The following is a 16,971-nucleotide window of genomic DNA, read 5'->3' as shown; positions in this document are numbered from 1 at the left end:
CCCCAGGACCGGTGGCATGCGTTGCATGCCCCCACCCAATATTTGAGTTTTTGTAGGACGTGTGAGCTCCTGATGTTTCTTCTCTCCTGGGTAACACTGGGCACAAGTGGTGACAGTCACCACTCCGGGGGCGTGAGGATGAGGAGGGACCCCAGGCTGCGGCAGCGGAGGGAGCTGCTGCAAAAACTCCCGCAGCCCTGAGCGCCGCGCGAAAGCCAGACAGCGAGAGCACCATCCCCTGGGGCCTCGCGCAACATCAGGCCGCGGGAACACGCTAATTAACACGGAAAAATGTGTAAGAGGAGAGATTTCTTTCCTTGTTGTTGGGAAACTTCAAAAAGAGAGAGACTTGGCCTTGTGTAAGCACAATGCAGTGTCTGATACGCCGTGTGCCTGTTTCTGGGGTTGCAGTCCTCCTGAAGGCTTGTGAAAAGTGAAGAAGAGGAGGTTGACACCCCGAATCTGCCGTACGTGGGTTGTGTTGGTGTGCTTTCTAAAGGGATCGCTCCTCGCAGGGGAGTCGCAGATGGAGCCTGTGGTATAGGGATGTAATATTTGCAAGAGGAGGAGAGGAGTACGCCGTGCTGGCCTGGGTCAGTAGGGTAATCTTAAAATAAATAAGTAAATGATTGCTCTGGATGGTTTCTGGATGGTTAATTGCCCCCAGTCTTTCTCCATGGGAGCGTGGTGGTGTTAAGCCAGCACTTGGGAGTCAGAAAGAGGTGGCGCGTGGAGGGGAAGCTGCCCTGACCGGTGTCATTCGTCTGGTCAAAGGAAAAAGGGAATTTTTGAATGGCCTGAACTTCGTTCTGCGTATGTTAATTGAGCAGTCAGGAGCGGGTAATAGTGATTAATAGGAGGTGAGGTGGGCGCTTCCCCCATCTTTGGCCAGGACTTGTGCTGGAGGCAGCCTTCGCTCTTCTGTCCCCACGCCGCTGGCGCTGTCCTGCCTGCTTTGAGAGCCTGGCTGTGGAACAATTCCCTCCCCCCAGCCCCTTCCCTGCACACCGGGAGCCGAGCTGCCCGTGCGATGCTCCTAAATCACCCGCCTCGCGCTTTTCCGCCTGCTGCCGCCGCAGAGGAGAGGTGAAGCGGGTCCCGGGTGCCGACAATCTGCTCTTATTACCTTTGTGTGTTTTATTTATTTACCATAAACTGTTATAGGAAGGCCATCACCACCGCATCGGAGTGACGTTTGAAATATATGGCGCTCGGTTTGAGTGCATCGCTTGGAGCCGGGAGCCGGCGCGATGTTAATTTTTATTGCCAGAAGTAGCCATAAATTGATAGTTCCGAATCGCTGTAGGGACTGTAATTAACTAGTTACTATTTCACCTCCAAAAGGAGCAATGTTTCACGCTCTTACTTTTACTTATCTGGAATCAGCCGCTGTCAACATCCGCTGAAGCCCGTATAAAGATTTATAGACCTTGGAGGTAAATATTGACTAATGGGCAGCTTGGCTTAATGTTCACCTTGAAGGACAATAAATTGTGCTATTGATTGAAGCAAGATGTCGATATCTGCATTGTTGTAAACATTTTAATAAAATTATCTCCATAAAATATTCTCCTCCTCCGACCGATCCCGCCTAGTCGAATCGGTGCCCGGCAAACGCAACGGCACGGGGTGGTCCCTTGGGACCGGCCCTGGGACTTTGGGCATCTGGAGATCAAACCCATTGCGGGACTATTGCTGAGGTTGAGCTTTTAGAGATGGAAATACCTCAGCCCTGGGTGGCTGGGCTGGCTCGCCTTCATCTGAGGTGCGAGGAGCGGCCGTGGGCACATGGAAGGGTATGCCGTTGCCGCGGGGTGCTGCGTGCCAGGCGGTTGGCACGATGTGCGGGGACAGGGACTGCTTCCTCAGGGCCGTGGTCCTCAGGAAGCCAGCCTGGTGCACAGAAACAGTGACGGTAGCTGCGTCACCTGCCTGGCTGGGCGCACGGCGGGGCGCTGGCAGGACACGGCGGTAGAGAGCGGGCGCCACGCTCTCGGCTCAGCAAAGCTTTGTTTAATGGCATCGCCAGCAGCATTCAGCCAGGGAAAGCCGTAAGCGCTGCGTCCTAGAGATCTGAACATGGCTGCAGCGGTGAGCCAGGGGATGGTGGCATGTAATTAATTTGGGAACATGTGTTCGCTTTCCAGTGAGTTATTATCTTGTCAGAGGCTCGATGGAAGCAAACGGGTAGGAGGAGGCAGAAGGGAGACAAGTTGGGCTGGGAAAAGGAGGAGAAGCGAGGGAAGGAGAAAGGCAAGGAGGGAGGAATGTGGATGCATGAGGCTATTTTGCAGCTTCAAGTTGAGTTTTCCCCCTTGATCCTTTGTGCTTGTTCTTCGCCTTCCCTGAGGTTTTTTATGGAGAGCTGCAGAGCTGCAGGTCTGGCAGAGCAAGTTCTGAATGGTGTAGGGTGGTCTATGCGCAGGGTCCCGCTCGCCGAGCGGCTGGATTCAAGCTCTGGTTTTCCGTTTCCCGGGCTCGCACCAGGTTACTTCATCATCCTCAGCTGCTAAGCAAGGGTTATGCTTTTGCCTAGTCTGTGGCTGTTCCATTTCTGGCCTGTATTATATTATTAATATTAATAATAATAATAATGATGGGTGCTGGCCGTGCTGGTTTTCTGGCTCCTGAGGAGACGAGAGAGCTCTCCCATTAATTCCTGCAATATTTCAGCTCCTAATTGTGCTCAAGCAGAGGCAGCCTTGAAAAGTTCCCACCATCCATTCAGGCAGAGCTGGGCTGAGCTCTGGGTGGACCGCGGCAGTTGGGTGCCCGTTGCGTTGCTCCGGCTCCGCGTAAGCAATGGGAAGACCGCGTCGCAATCCCCAAGGGCCTGATAGATGTGGGACTCGTTGAAGAAGTAATCTCATCCAAAACCTGGGCTGGTGCTTCAGCCCAGGGAGCTGAGCTTCACCTAAAGCAGCGTCTGTGTCCCTGGGCAACCTGGAGAGCAGAAAAATGTCCCTCCCGCGCCCCGCCAGCCCCAGCGACCATGGTGACACAGGCACCCTGTTGTTTTTGATAAAGCGTGGTCTGCGCTTACAGATTGTGCTTGCTTAACCCCAGCCCCGCTCCCTGGGTCCCCGCTATTTGTTTTTCCATTCCTGCCAGTCGCTAATGAATGAGATTTGTCCAACCATCCACGAGACTTCCCGTTATAAATAGGCAAAAACACTGAGGCCAGGCAGCCGGGCCGTTGGGCAATTTCTCTCGATCCACGCCTTCGCCCCGTGGCCGCCGTGATCTGGCAGCGCGGGGTCCGGCCAGAGCCTCTTCCTAATGCCGTCATCATCGTTATCCGAGCACGGCTAATCGCAGATCGGGACCAGGGCAATAGCAGGTGTCAGCTCCGGCGCAAAGCACCCCGTTCCGGTGCGGGCTGGGCCCCGCGCGTCAGAGCGGATGGGCTGCAGCCAAAATCCTGCGAGCGCCGACGCCGAAGCGCGCCGGCCCTTGCCGCCCTGAACGCTTCGCGCTCGCTGCTCCGGCGGCCGATTACCACGCTGGCGCAGAGGAAGCCTTCCTCTCTCAATTTCCCAGCGCCGTCGCAGGTGGAAAGCTGACCCTCGCAGTCGCTTTAATGAAGTCTTTCGCTGGGTAACGAAACGCACTTGAGGCAGATCAAACCGAAGCGGCGACGCGCGCTTCGGCTGGGCTACGGCCACAGCTAATTCTTGCCGCGTGCGAGCGGGCTCTGGGGCCTTTGGGTAGTCGGGAAGCAGAGTGTTATCTAAGCCTTTGCACAAACTGGAGGCAGATTTGCGCGCAGAGCAGCTGAAGGCCACCGGCTGTGTCGTTATTTTAGCAGCAGGCAGCGCTGTGCTACAGACAAGCCGATTCTAGGTCAGCCATAAAAGGGATTTTTTTTTTTCTTTTTCCCCCTTCTCTTCTTTTTTTTTTTGCCGCGCATAGTGCTGCAGGCACAGTGGACGGAACACTGCAATTTTTGTTGGATATTGATTTGGAGGTAATGCCTTCATACCTTACCCTTCAGTTGCGCTGAGTACTGACGAGCTCGGTGCTTTCGACAGTGAGATGCTTGGGTGGGAATTTTGGCATGGGTGGACATCGGCAATTCATCACGGCGGGTTGCACGGGAAAACTCGCTTCACCTCTTTCTGAAGCTCACGGGTACGGGGCTGCCTTCCCAGTTGGATCAGCCTGGGATAGCGGTGTGCACGCACGTGCGAGCGTGCGGCGGATGTGCAGATCCCATGGCTGGCGTGCGGAGGTGGCTGCCATGAGGCCTGGTGTGGTTTCATTACGGTTGAGCGTATCTGCACTGGTTTGAGGTGACGCATGCTTCCGAGACGGCTGCCTTGGCGGGCGATGGCGTGTAACCGCGCTCGCTATTTATCTACGGCGGGAAGAGATGCTATAAAACCAGCAGCCGGCGGGGCGCAGACAGTGTGTGCCTCGACAGAAGCCTCCCATGTGTCTATTTTGCATGGATTTGTTAGGAGCAAGATCCGTATGGTTGACCGGTCAAGCGCAGCGAGCCGTGGCCCATCAGGTCACGCTAGCACAGAGCCGGGCGGGAAGCGGGGGTGAGCACGGGATCACTCGGCTCCGCCGGCCGAGCTCGCCGGGTCCCCCGGGGACCGAGGACCCGTGCTCGGCCTCTGTGCCATTGGCACTGACTTCCAGAAACAGCTGTCCAGAGCTAATTTATTTCCTAATGCTGCAGCAATGTTAATTTATAAATTACACTGGTAATTCGAGCTATTATTAATTTCAGATGGTGTAGGGCAAGCCTAATTAAAATATGACACCAATTGCCACACATACGTAGCAAGGACTACCGTTTAAAATTTATAGGAATATTAAGTGTGACACTGGTCTCAGAGATGCTCTGCGCGGTAATTACAGCATCTCGACTGCAGGAGATCCGACGGGGAGATGCCAACAGAAGGAAGGGAGAAGCCGTCCCCGTTTGGGGGCTGTTGAAAATCTACTCGTGCTGTTGCTTCGGGGGCGAGCGGTGTTTCGCTGGGACGTGCGGCGGACGCGTCCGAGTTGCCGAATTTCTTTATTTAACTCTGTACTGTTGCGATCTCCCTCGACCTGGAGACTATCACGGCCCAGCACCCGCGCCTCGCCGGCTGAGCGCCGTGGGTTTCCAGCAGCGCTTCAAAGCCAAGCGGGCTCTTGGAAGGAAGCAGGGGGGGCTGTACGATGCCAGACAAAAGGAATGGCTGCCGATGGCATCTGCTCAGCTTTGAGTTAAACTCAGAGCCGCGGCGTGGTGGGTGGGGGGTGAGCGCGGCCCCCCACGGGTACTGCAGGAGGGAGCCTGGAGCAGCACAGGGACAAAGCCATGGAGCTGGAGGGAGATCATGCAATCATAGAATCATAGAATGGTTAGGGTTGGAAGGGACCTTCAAAGGTCATCTAGTCCAACCCCCCTGCAAGGAGCAGGGACATCCCCAACTAGATCAGGTTGCTCAGAGCCTCATCCAGCCTGGCCTTGAACGTTTCCAGGGATGGGGCCTCCACCACCTTTCTGGGCAGCCTGTTCCAGTGTTCTATAACTCGCATCGTAAAAAATTTTTTCCTAATTTCCAAACTAAATCTACCCCCCTCTATTTTAAAACCGTTACCCCTTGTCCTATCGCAACAGGCCCTACTAAACAGCCTATCCCCATCTTTCTTGTAGGCCCCCTTGAGGCACTGGAAGGCCGCTCTCAGGTCTCCCCGGAGCCTCCTCTTCTCCAGGCTGAACAGCCCCAGCTCTCTCAGCCTGGCCTCACAGGAGAGTTGCTCCAGCCCTTTTATCATCTTCGTGGCCCTCCTCTGGACCTTCTCCAGCTGGTCCATGTCCTTCTTGTGTTGGGGGCTCCAGAACTGGACACAGTATGTGTGATGTACAGGATGGGGCCACCGCAGAGGTCCAGTGCTTGCCAACACCATTCTGGCAGGGGTTTCTTGGGCACAGGCGCGTGGGCGTGCCAGGAGCCGGGACGTGCAGGGCAGGTGTCCTAGGGCAGCATGACATGGTCACGGACGCTGACTGGCTGCTCTTGCTGTGCCTCCACGTCACCCGCGGCCCTTTCCCTCCGCAGCCGTGGGCTTCATCAGCGAGGACGAGTACCTGGAGATCACGGGCATCACACGGGAGCAGTCGGGCGAGTACGAGTGCAGCGCCTCCAATGACGTGGCAGCACCTGTCGTCCAGCGAGTCAAAGTCACCGTCAACTGTGAGTAGCCTGGGGGCTGTCGGGGACCGGGATTGGAGTGGGTCACCCCACCAAGGGCTGGGACTTTGTCAGTGGGAAGGGGGCGAACCCAGCCTTCAGGCCCCAGAAATGAGACAGGTGGCGGCAGTTTTCTGAGCAGGTGGTGTTTTGGCCTTTTTTCTCCTTCTTTTCGAGCTCTGTTTTTTTTTCTACCACCTCCTCCTCTGCTGTCTCCATCAACCTGGGTTTTCCACCCATGGTGAGATGCTGTGCTGATAACCTCCGGGGAGAGGAGAGAAGTGAGCAGTAAATAGGATTTTTTTTTTCCTTTAGAAAAAAAACATGAGCAAGAAAGAAAGAGTTCGTGCTCAGAGACAGAGCTGAAGATGCCCCAAAACTCCTCTCTGGCCACCCCTTCAGCTGCTTGGTGTTGGCACAGGTTCACACGTGCTTCCCAAGTGTTATGGGGCTCCAGGCCTCAGAGGAGCCCACGCTAGGCTGGGGTGTGGGGTCCTCCATCAGCCCAAAACCCCCTGGATGGCAGCGTCAGAGTGGCAGGAGCTGGGCATGGGCTCAGAGATGATTTTGGCTCCTTCCTAATGCAGGGAAAGAAAAGGAGGAGGGATGGGATGGGGTGGGGTGGGATGGGATGCCCCAAGGCTACCGAGCACTGACCCCAGGCTTCCTATTTTCCCTGCAGACCCGCCGTACATCTCGGATGCGAAGAGCACCGGGGTGCCGGTGGGGCAGAAGGGCATCCTGCTGTGCGAAGCCTCGGCCGTCCCCTCTGCCGACTTCCAGTGGTACAAAGACGACAAGCGGTAAGAGCCCGGGGGGGGCAAAACGGGGGTAAGGCTCTCGCCAAACCCACGCCAGCCACGCCTGGTGCCGGCAGCTTCGGCGATGGGGCTGCAGTAGCCGGCCAAATCCCTGATAACCCTCGGCGCAAGCGGGGTTTGGATGCCAGAGCAGGATTTTGGGCTCCATCTGGGTAGGCAACATGGGCAGGATGGCTGCTGCCCGTGCCTCTGTTTTATAGTTTCATGGTAAATCCTCACTTGAGTGAAGCATAATGGCCAAGAGTGACATTGGCAGAGCAAATCCAAGCACTTAGGAGCAGATTACGCCCCTGACATCTTTATAAACGCTTTGGCCAGAAGGCAACGTCAGCCTCTTGCTCTTGGAAAGGCAAAAGAGATGTGGTGTTGGTACAGAGACGGCCTGCCCAGCGCTGGGGTGAAAGTTGCCCTTTTAGGTCAACGGGCAGCTCTGCGTCCTGCCGACGCAGTGGCATGGGGCCGTGGTTGGGGAGCGAGGAGGGGACCCAGGGGAGGGTCCCACTCCAGCGCAAATGTCTCGCTCTGACCCCAGGCAAAGGTTTTTGAACCCAATTTTGCAGGCCGTGGTGTAGCCAAACACAGGATGAGCCACGCAGGTCACCGGTACGGTGACATCTTTTTGCCAAAGCCAGACAGAAGCTGGAAGGGAGGCCGAGGCAGCTTGCCCGGGCTGTTTTGGGAGGACAGGAGCAGACGGGGCGTACGAAGCGGCGGGTGTTTGCGTGGCAGATGAAAGGCTTTGCTCAGAAGTAGGTCAGATCACGAGGGCCTGCGAAGCGGTGGCAGGAGCGGGCTCAGCCCAGTCAGAGCCTGGCAGGGGCGATAACGGAGATCCAGCACCTCCCGGGAGGAATTAGCAAGGAAAAGAGCCGCAGGAGCGGAGCGGGATTGGGACAGCAGTTCAGGGAAGTCAAAAACACTTGGTTTAATGCTTCAGTGTTTGCGCTGGCTGAGGAGGGCCTCCCTGCCCTGTGGTGCAGAGCCTGGCGCGGTGCTGGCATTTGGGTTCACCCAGAGGTGTTTGCCACAGCATCTGCTGCCTGAGCGCGCTGCCAGCCCCATCAGAGGCACGGGGGAGCTGGGAAGGGGAAGATGTGAGAAAGCATCCCGCAGAGCAGGACCAGAGTCATGGAAAATAGCGGGCGCTTCCCTTCCGACGCCATCCGATGACCATCCGAGATGACCATCTCCCCTTCTGCCTTTCTCCCAGGCTGGCTGAAGGACAGAAAGGCCTGAAAGTGGAGAACAAAGCCTTCTTCTCCAGACTGACTTTCTTCAACGTCTCCGAGCAGGATTACGGCAACTACACCTGCGTAGCCTCCAACCAGCTAGGGAACACCAACGCCAGCATGATCCTCTACGGTGAGTAGGGCCGAGGGAGCCGGCCGGGGAGGGGACGTGGCTTAACGGTGAGACCACCAACGTGCGACACACAGGAAGGGTCTCTCTCATCCTTTGGGGGAAAGGTACATTTGCTGCTGATCCTTTCTGTCCCAGTGCATGGGTTGGAGGTCATGGTGAGCCCGGGGAAAGTGGAAAGCCTCCAAACCTACCCCCCTGTTTCAGGTCCCATATCTACCACTGGTCAGAGGGCGTTTGGCACTGTGTTTGGGATCTGTTGTCGATGCAAAGTTAGGACTTGGCTGCAAGTTTCCATCTTCTCACTCGGACAAATACTCCGTTTGAAGGCCTCCTGCTGTGCTGATGGGTGGGAGGTGAGCTGGCACTCAGGGCTGTCTCAGCAAACCTGCGGGACCACGCCACAGGATATTTCCCTGCCAGGGATATGGGGTGGGTTGGTCCTTATTGCTGAACTGTATGGGAGAAGTGAGGCTTGGGGACCTCCATCCTCTCTCAATGTCACCCTGATGTTGTCCTCCTCCTTGCCACCTGCCCTCCCCCTGGCACTCCCATCTGATGGCAAGCGCAGACCGTGTGTGACGTTAATACCAGCCCATGGTAAGCGAACCGTGGAGCAGTGCAGAGGTTGGCGTTAATCGCCGCTAAGAGCGTTTGATGGAAAGCACTGGTTTCCTTCGGCCTCAAGCCATCCTCATATTGCAAAGCCTTTCCTAGCGTGTGGAGAGGATTTAATTAGACCCACACAGAGTGAGCAGGAGAACCCCTCGTCTGTAAGAGAGATGGGACTGGCGCACAGCAGCGTCCCAACGGGTCCAAATGTAGGGCCTTGGCCGGGTTGTAGGTGTGCAGTGTTGCAAGGAGTGGAAGGAAAACCCAGTAAAAAGAAGGAAGCATGATGAGGTAGGAGAAAGGCTGTCCCTGGATATCCTGTCTGTTTGCCGCTTTCCTCTTGCGCATCTTTGCAGATGGCAATGCCCGTCTTGTGTCTTCATCCCGTCTCGTGTACGTGTGAGGGAAGCTTTGCTGGCTCAGCACGCGTGGCCGTGGTGACCAGCTTGGCAGGGGCTCGGTAGGCACCTCTGTGGTGTTTGTCACCCCTTTGCAGTGGCCATGCAGTGTCGCTCCCTCTCCCAAAAGCAGCGCACCCTTTTTTCCTCCTGGATAGTTTTGTTCTCCCTGGAAGGAGGACACTGTGTTGGCAACCAGCTGCCATCATCTTGGGCACCTCTGTCATCCCGGGGATCTCCCATGTCGTTCTCTTTGCAAAGTCATAAACAATCCATCGTTGCGTCATTTTTCTCTTCCATTGGTTTTCCCTCTGAGCAAAGGACGCTGGGCTTTCCCGAGGGCCGCGCTCCGCAGCCGCGGGGCCTCACGATGGGGGTGCCATCGCGGGAAGGGCTTGTCCTCACCTCAAGTCGGTGTCAGCAGTTGCGCTGGGTTTCCCCTGAGATGCAGAGGAGCTTTTTGTGTAGAGCTAACCTTGGATGTTAATGAGCCCCCAAAAAACTCTGTGCTGTAAGTGATGCACGTTACCGTCTTTACCTGCCAATTAAGCCATCATTAGCATTGCCTAGGAACTATCTCAGCTCTCTTCCCCACTGGTGGCCCCAATAACCCCATTCTTCAGGGAGATGGACTGCAGAGCTGCCCTGGCCTGGCTCTGTCTTGTGCCCCCACCTTAGGGTGACTGCGCTGAGCACCCGACGTAGCTTGGGCCGAGTGTACATCCTGAAGTCTTGACATTGCAGGCTCCCTATGGGTTTGTGAGGTTAAAAATTGAGTCCCCCTCGGTGGGCGACGGTTCCCCAGGCCACCCTAGCCCACGGCAGGTCTGAGGGGAGCGTGACACAGACAGCTCGCTGGCCCCTAAGCAACCGGCACCTTTGGCTCGGCGATTAACGTGTCTTTGTTGATCGGAATGAGAGATGAGAGGGAAGTGGCACGCAATGATCCCCACTTGTGTGGTTTTGGGGACCCAATTTTGTGTGTATCCCCTTTGCCTGAGTGTTTTGGGGTTTTTTTTCCCCCCCTAAAGGGAGGTTTAATCCCCTGCGGATACCGCGACGTGAGCTTTTCCAGGGCCGCACGACAGAGGCTAATGTAGCGTACATCTTTTAAGCCTTGTTTTAATCTAATTTCTCTGCGAGGTCAACTGGTGCTTTATTTAACGTGGAGCACTTGTTATTATAGGCCTGCCGCCTCATTCAGCCGCTCATTTGGTGCTCGTCTGCGATGTGATGGAGTGCTCGGTGAAACCGCACCATTTCGTGGAGTTGGGGGGAAAAAAAAAAAATATAAAAGCCCTCCGTTTTTCCCCATCGTGCGGTCTGTGTCACTTCCCAGAGGCTGGTGTCAGGCGAGGAACCCATTTGGGATCTCGCAGGGTTATCGAGAGGGATGGGCGCCTGACCCCATGCCATGAGGGAGAGCCCAACCCCCAGAATCCCCCAAATCCCAGCCCCTGCGCTTTGTTTTTAGCTCAGGGTGCAACCACGGACCTTCAAAAAGGTTCTGGGGTCCCGAGGCGGCTCGTCTCAGCTCGTCCAGCACCCTTCCCAAACGGGAGCACTGTGGCCTCAGAGGACCAGGGCACGATTCGGGCAGCAGCGTCACATTTGCTACCCCGTCCACTTGTTTCCTCCGGCCCCAGGTCGAGGGCAGGCTGAGCCAAGCGTCTCGAGCCTGTGCTTTCCATTGCCCTTTTGCCTTAACTTACACTTGTTCTTTAATTTTTAGAAGAGACAACTACCGCTCTGACACCCTGGAAAGGTCAGTAATTCGGGGACCCCCCCGCAACGCCAGCTCTTGCCCTGCTCCATTCCCCTGTGGGCCCCTCCAGCTCCCGTCCCGTGTTGTCCCAGCGGGAGCTGCGGCACTCGCTGCCTCAACCTCCCGCCCCGCAACCCCACCGCTCCCGCTGGTGTAGCGATGAATTAGGGCTTTCTCGTTGTTGGCTAGCTTCCCTCCCATCCTGCCCCCTCCTCGCCAGCCTACTGTGCCCGTCTGGTGGTGGTCTGTGCCCTCTGCATGCCCTGTCCCCCCCACCGTGGTCCCGTGCTCCCTCCCCGTCGCTGCTCCGCTCTTCTCCCTCTTGCCAGGGCGCAAGCAGGGATGTCTCTGTGGTGTGCTTTCCCCGTGTTGCTGTGTAAATGGTCTTGTGGGTCCTTCCTCCTCTTGGATGCCTTTTTTTTCCGGGATGCAATAGGGGTGAGAGGCATCCAGTCCTCTTCTCAGCGTTATTTGTGGCTAGGGTGGCCGACGCTCTCGTGCCATCTTTATCAGTTGGCCAACTGGCTTGGTGTCAACTTGATTGAGGGGCTCCATAGCCAGGCGGCTTCGTTTGTGATGCGTTGAGTGGTCAGCCCTCATGAAGACTTGTAGATGTTGGGAGGCAGCATGGAGACAATCACATCTCTACATCTGCCTTTGCACACGACTTCCCGACCATGCTAAGTGGGAAGTGTTGTGAGGTGTCTGTGTACTGGAAGAGGGAGACCAAATAGTGAACGGTCCTCAGTGCCCCGGTCGGGCTGTGGAGCCAAGAGGATGTGTCTTGGAGTTTCAAAAGTGCAGGTTGATTTGACCTCATGGGCAGCCCCGCTCGTGTAGGGCACCGACCCAGACACCATCCCAAGGTCTCTTCCCACCCTGGTGTTTCCCTGGGCCAGTATTTTGGGGAGTTCTGGTAAAGCCACCAGGTCAGGCACCTTCCACACCTTTTCCCACAGTGAGCTTTGAAGGGGGCTTCCCCTGGTGTGGCCAGGCTTTGCTCTTCTTGACCACCCTCTTCGTCCCACCTCCTTCTTCTTGAGATGGTCCAGGGCAGCATTGTTGGCAGCAAGGCGTGTAACACTAAGTGCAGGGTGTAGCTTGGCCTCTGGGTGGCCGGGTGGTTATTGCCCCCCCTCCAAGGGAGACAAGTGGGGAACAGAGTGGGTGGTGTTGGGTGAAGTCTGTCGCCTTCCCTCCCAGCGTAGCTGGAAACTTGGAGAAAGTTTGGAGAAGAGGTGGAGGGCATCTAAAGAGGGCGGTTGATGGGGAACTTGGGGCTGAAGCAGGAACATGGTGGGTTGTGTCCCAAAGACTGGGGTTGGTGGGGGATGGAGATGGGGACTTGAGGACAGCACGGGTGGATGGGGCTGCCGGAGGAGCTCTCACATGGGGCAGTGCCACCATGTGGGCACCAGGGACCCAAATGATGCGGTTTTGTTGGTTTTATTTTGTATTTTATGGGTTTTTGTTGGCCTTCGTGGCTAACAGCGCGGGCGTCGCTCTCCCTTCCCACAGGCCCCGGCGCAGTGCACGACGGGAACAACGGCGCGTGGCGGCGAGGTGGCTGCGCGTGGCTGCTGGCCCTCCCGCTCGCCCAGCTCGCCCGCCACTTTTGACCCGAGAGCCGGCCCGCGGAGTAGCGGCGGTGACGAACCACGGCCAGTTGAGCGCAAGCAGAAAGGAGAGGAATAAGAAGAAGTGTTCACCGTTTCCGAAAATAATCATCAGAATTGAGAGAGTATCCGGCCAGGCCACCTGGGGGAGGAGGAGAGAGGAAAAACACGCAAAAAAAAAATGCAACGGGAATTTGGAAAGGAGAGAGAAAAAAAAAAAAAAATCCAAGGCTTCCTGCTGAAGATGCAACGCAACTGAGTCTTTTTCTTTTCCTCCTTTTTTTTTTTTGTCTCCCACCCCTTTCCCCTCCCCTGGTTTCACCGTTCTCTACCGCGGAGCAGCAGGGAGGACGGGTGGGGCCATCGGGGCACGGCGCTTCCCCCCGCCCCCGTCCCCTTTGGCACCACCTCCATCCGGACGTGCCGGCTTTCTTCTTTGCCGAGATTTCCCCGTCTTCTCACGGACCGTGCCGCCATTTGTGTTCCAGAATATATATATACACACACATATATATATCTCCACGTATACATATATATATATGTGTATGGATGTATAGATCTTCAATTACCACGCCACCACGAGCGGAAAGGGAGGAAGGAGACCGGCGTCGAGCCCACACGTTCATCGTCCCACCCGCGGACATCGTGAATGATCTGGGATTCTGAGTCGTGATTAATTTTATTAATTATATTTTCTGATACGAGCCTAGAACTCTTAGTTCCTACAAAACAGAAATGCAAAAAAAAAGAGGGGAAAAAACAAATAAATAAATAAAAGAGAAAGAAACACATCCAGAGAGAAAAGGGAGAGAAGAAATTGGTTCGCCGAGCACCGTGCACCCGAGGAGGCGACTGGCCAAGGAGGTTTGTGAGCCCGGCGCGACGACCTGGAGGAGGAGGAGGAAGAGTCCCGTGCCGAACGCCCCCCGAAACCAGCCCAAAAAGCGGTCGTCCGAACAGTTCCTGCCACGGGCACAGGCGACATTCACCGCGCATCGAGGCGGAGGGAGACGCTGAATCTTTTTATGGGATATATATATACAGTATATATAAATATACATATATATATATATATAATTTTTTTTTTTTTTGTTAGCGTTCTAGCCACGGTTCCCAGCAGGGTCCTTCCGCTGCCATTACTGCATGCTGTATATGGAGTTAGGTGTGTATCGGTCCTCAACAAGACGAGACGAGCGTCTCGGCCCCTGCGTCCCCGAACCCCCTCGCCTTTCCGCCCTCGGGTTGCCGGCATGATGGGGGGCGAAGGGCCGCGGGGGGGGGGACCGGGGCCCCTCTCCACCGCATGGCCGCAGCCCCTTTGCGGCAGAATAAAGTGAACCGAGGGACAGGGGGAGATCTATATAGCTCAGTTTTATATTTTTATATATATATATATATATATGTATGTATATGTGTGTGCGTGCGTGTGTGTGTGTATATATATATATATATAAAAAAACAAAAACAAAAGAAAAAAGGAAAAGAAGGTGAAGCAATTGGCACCTGGCCACTCCCACGGGCGAGCCGTCGGCTGAACCGCGGGACCAGTTGACCCGCCGCGTGTTTTGGCGGGGGTCTCTCTCCTTCGGTTTCCTTTCCTTCCTGGCGGGGGCTGCGCGGGGGGCCCGGGGCGCGGGCGGGCGGGCGGCGATGGGGGCTCTCTCTGCCTATCCATTAAAACGATTGTTCCATGTGGCCGCTCCGTCTGGTTGTGGTACTCATTGCCGCGGGGGCCGGGACCGCCCCGAGCTCTCCCCCCGCGCCGCCGGGGATGGGGAGGGACGCGGGGAGGGACGCTAAGTGGGCAACGGACCGGGAAAGCATCAGAGAGATGTCACCTGGACTTCGCCGGCGTGCCCAGTCGTCACAAGGTAAGACCGCGGTGAGTAAATGGGGAAGGTGTGGGGCACAGCTGTACCCTATTCCCCCCGTACAGGATCCCACCCGGCCGCTCCGGGCCCCCAAAGGTTTTCTCGGCCCCAGCGGCGCAACGTTGCAGAGGATGCTCGTGGAGTCCCGTGGAGAGGAGAGACACAGCCCTGTGAGGTGGGTGTAGAAATCCCGGTGCCTCCGTGCCAAGCTGTGCGTACGGGCGAAGCACATCACGCTGGAGTTTGGGTGCGGGTGCACCCTCGCTGCCCACACAGGCGGTGGGTGTGGTGGAGCTTGTCTCAGCCGGTGTCTTGGTTTTTGCTGGTTTGCAGAAGGTTCCTTGGTGTGGTTGGTCTTCAGCCTCGACCATAGCTTCCACGGTCCTGGCTTTCCCAAGCCACCCAGCGTGTTTTTTGTTGGTAGCAATGGTAGGACTGGTTTTGTTTTTTTTTGGTCACCCTACGAGTTGTTTGTGCGGCACGGAGAACAGGGAGAGATCAAAAGGGAGATGGTAAGGCTGGTTGCCTTGTACGTGACGTGTGGCGGCTGAGCGATGCTGGTGGGTGCGCGGCAAGGGAAGAGCATGGTCCAAGTGAGGATGTGGGCACAGAACAGCCGGGCGCAGGCAGATTTCCACGTCCCAGGGTCAGGATGGTGCTGGAGGAGGCAGCTGTCCAGCCCAGCCCCATGGGGGGACGTACTCGAGCCAGCCCTCCCAGCAGCCGTGGTTGTAGGAGAAAGCGTTGCGGCCAGTTTTGTCTTTGGCTTTGCCTCTCCCAGGGGAGAAGATGATGGGGATTGTCGTGCAGGTCTTGAGGTAGGGTTCGATGCTCAGGGGCCGTGGGAAGGGACCTGAGGTGAGGGCTGGCACGGAGGTACTGGGGCTGTTTCCCTCTCCTCCTCCCTGTGACCGTAAATTTGTTTGCTGCTCTAGGTGAGAGATCAAGGGGTGTGCTGTGCCGGGACTTGAGGGATGACGAGCAAGTTACAGAGGGAGAGGCTGGTTGATGGATTCATTTATTGACGTGTGTCTTGGAGGGAAGTGGAGGAATGGATGTTGGGTATTGCCAAGGGCTTCGGAGGAGCCACAAAGGGACCTGGTGGGCACCCGATGGCCGGGCTCGTGGCAGGAAGGGGGGGTCGCGTCACCTCCCCAGCGCTCAGTGATCGTATAAAAGGGGGCGATGTAGGTGACCAGGCTGGCGTGTTTTGGGAGGCACTTACCTTTCTGCCGGGGTCACTCAAAGGGGACAGCAGAGGTGTCCCCGATGTATGGCGTTGCGGTAGGTCATAGCGGTGCCGGGATGGAGCCATTTGCTCGGCCACAAGTGCCACACAAGTGCCTGCTGTCACTGGCAGGGCAGTTTGCTGGGGATAAACAGGACTAAACTTCCTATCTGCGTGTTGGGGAAAGACCGGCTCCCACCAAGGGAGCAACTCCTCCATGTGTCCTGCATCATCCCGCAAATCCCCCACGCTCACCCCAGGTGCCCCCAGCAGCCTTCCCAGCCTGGGACATAAGGCCAAGGGACATCAATTTTGGGATTTCCATAGGGAAACAGGGGCTCAGCCACTTGGTGGCCGCCCAAGCTGCGGCAACAGGACCACGCACCTGAAGCAATGGGGCAAGAGCCCTCTCCCGGCTTGCGCTGGAGCTGGTTGGCGAGGTGTGGGTCCCAAAGTCTCGTGGCAGCCAGTCCTACATTAGAGGAGCTTGTTGAATAGTTTCTCCTGGTTGATGGGGTGGAAAAGTATGGCATCTCCTGGGGAGCAGGGGCACAGATTGCTGGCCCAGGGTGAGACCGTAGCTTGTGCCGGGGAGATGCCGAGGGTTGCGGTTCCTTCTCCTGGTCTTTGCCGTCTTTGTCCTTTGAGGAAAACATTCTGTGTGCGTACCGCGCCATCCCATCGTGACAGGAGCAAACCACTTAGGAGCGTGGTGTCTGCAGAGGCGTCCCTTGCCGCGGGTGTAGGTTTAGTTGTCGTTGTTACAAGACGATGGAGAAGATGCTGGGAACGGCTCGTTTGCCTGGAGGAGGACCCCGATGACACCGCTTCTGCTGAGCATAGGTGAGCGATGAGAGCAAAGTCGATCCTTACCCTGCAGGGGCTCCATCACCAGGTACGTGCTCATTGGTGGCAGGTGGGGCCTGGGACCCATCGTCGGAGCCGCGAGGCCGGTCCCTGGGGTCGGCGGGAGACGGGTGAGGGATGGGCCGAACGGCAGCAGGACCCCACTCAGGGGGCTCAAAGCGTCAGCGTCACAGGGGGCAACTGAAAGAGGTTCCAGCCCTCCCCGGGGTGTGCGGGGTTCGCGAAGCAAAGCCCCGAAGG

General features: G+C 56.5%; 1 protein-coding gene across 7 annotated transcripts in view; it reads left to right on the top strand.

Annotated features, from left to right (window-relative positions):
* LOC104480213 (protein CEPU-1) overlaps nt 1–14,160 on the top strand; it is a 303,720-nt gene extending 289,560 nt beyond the window's left edge. For 6 of the 7 annotated variants that reach the window (XM_086765981.1, XM_086765984.1, XM_086765980.1 and 3 more), the window contains 5 exons: nt 6,063–6,197; nt 6,877–6,997; nt 8,226–8,377; nt 11,117–11,149; nt 12,668–14,160. In XM_086765981.1, coding sequence (XP_086622107.1) covers nt 6,063–6,197; nt 6,877–6,997; nt 8,226–8,377; nt 11,117–11,149; nt 12,668–12,768 — 542 coding nt within the window. In that variant the 3' untranslated portion in view covers nt 12,769–14,160. The remainder of the gene's footprint in view (nt 1–6,062; nt 6,198–6,876; nt 6,998–8,225; nt 8,378–11,116; nt 11,150–12,667) is intronic. The other variant, XM_086765979.1, reaches the window with a different exon arrangement.
* Nucleotides 14,161–16,971: the final 2,811 nt, after the last annotated feature.

The sequence above is a fragment of the Chlamydotis macqueenii genome, chromosome 24, assembly GCF_036417535.1.
Source record: "Chlamydotis macqueenii isolate bChlMac1 chromosome 24, bChlMac1.mat, whole genome shotgun sequence".
Taxonomy (NCBI): domain Eukaryota; kingdom Metazoa; phylum Chordata; class Aves; order Otidiformes; family Otididae; genus Chlamydotis; species Chlamydotis macqueenii.
Note: the sequence above shows the minus strand (reverse complement) of the source record. Positions and strands in the feature narration are given on the sequence as shown.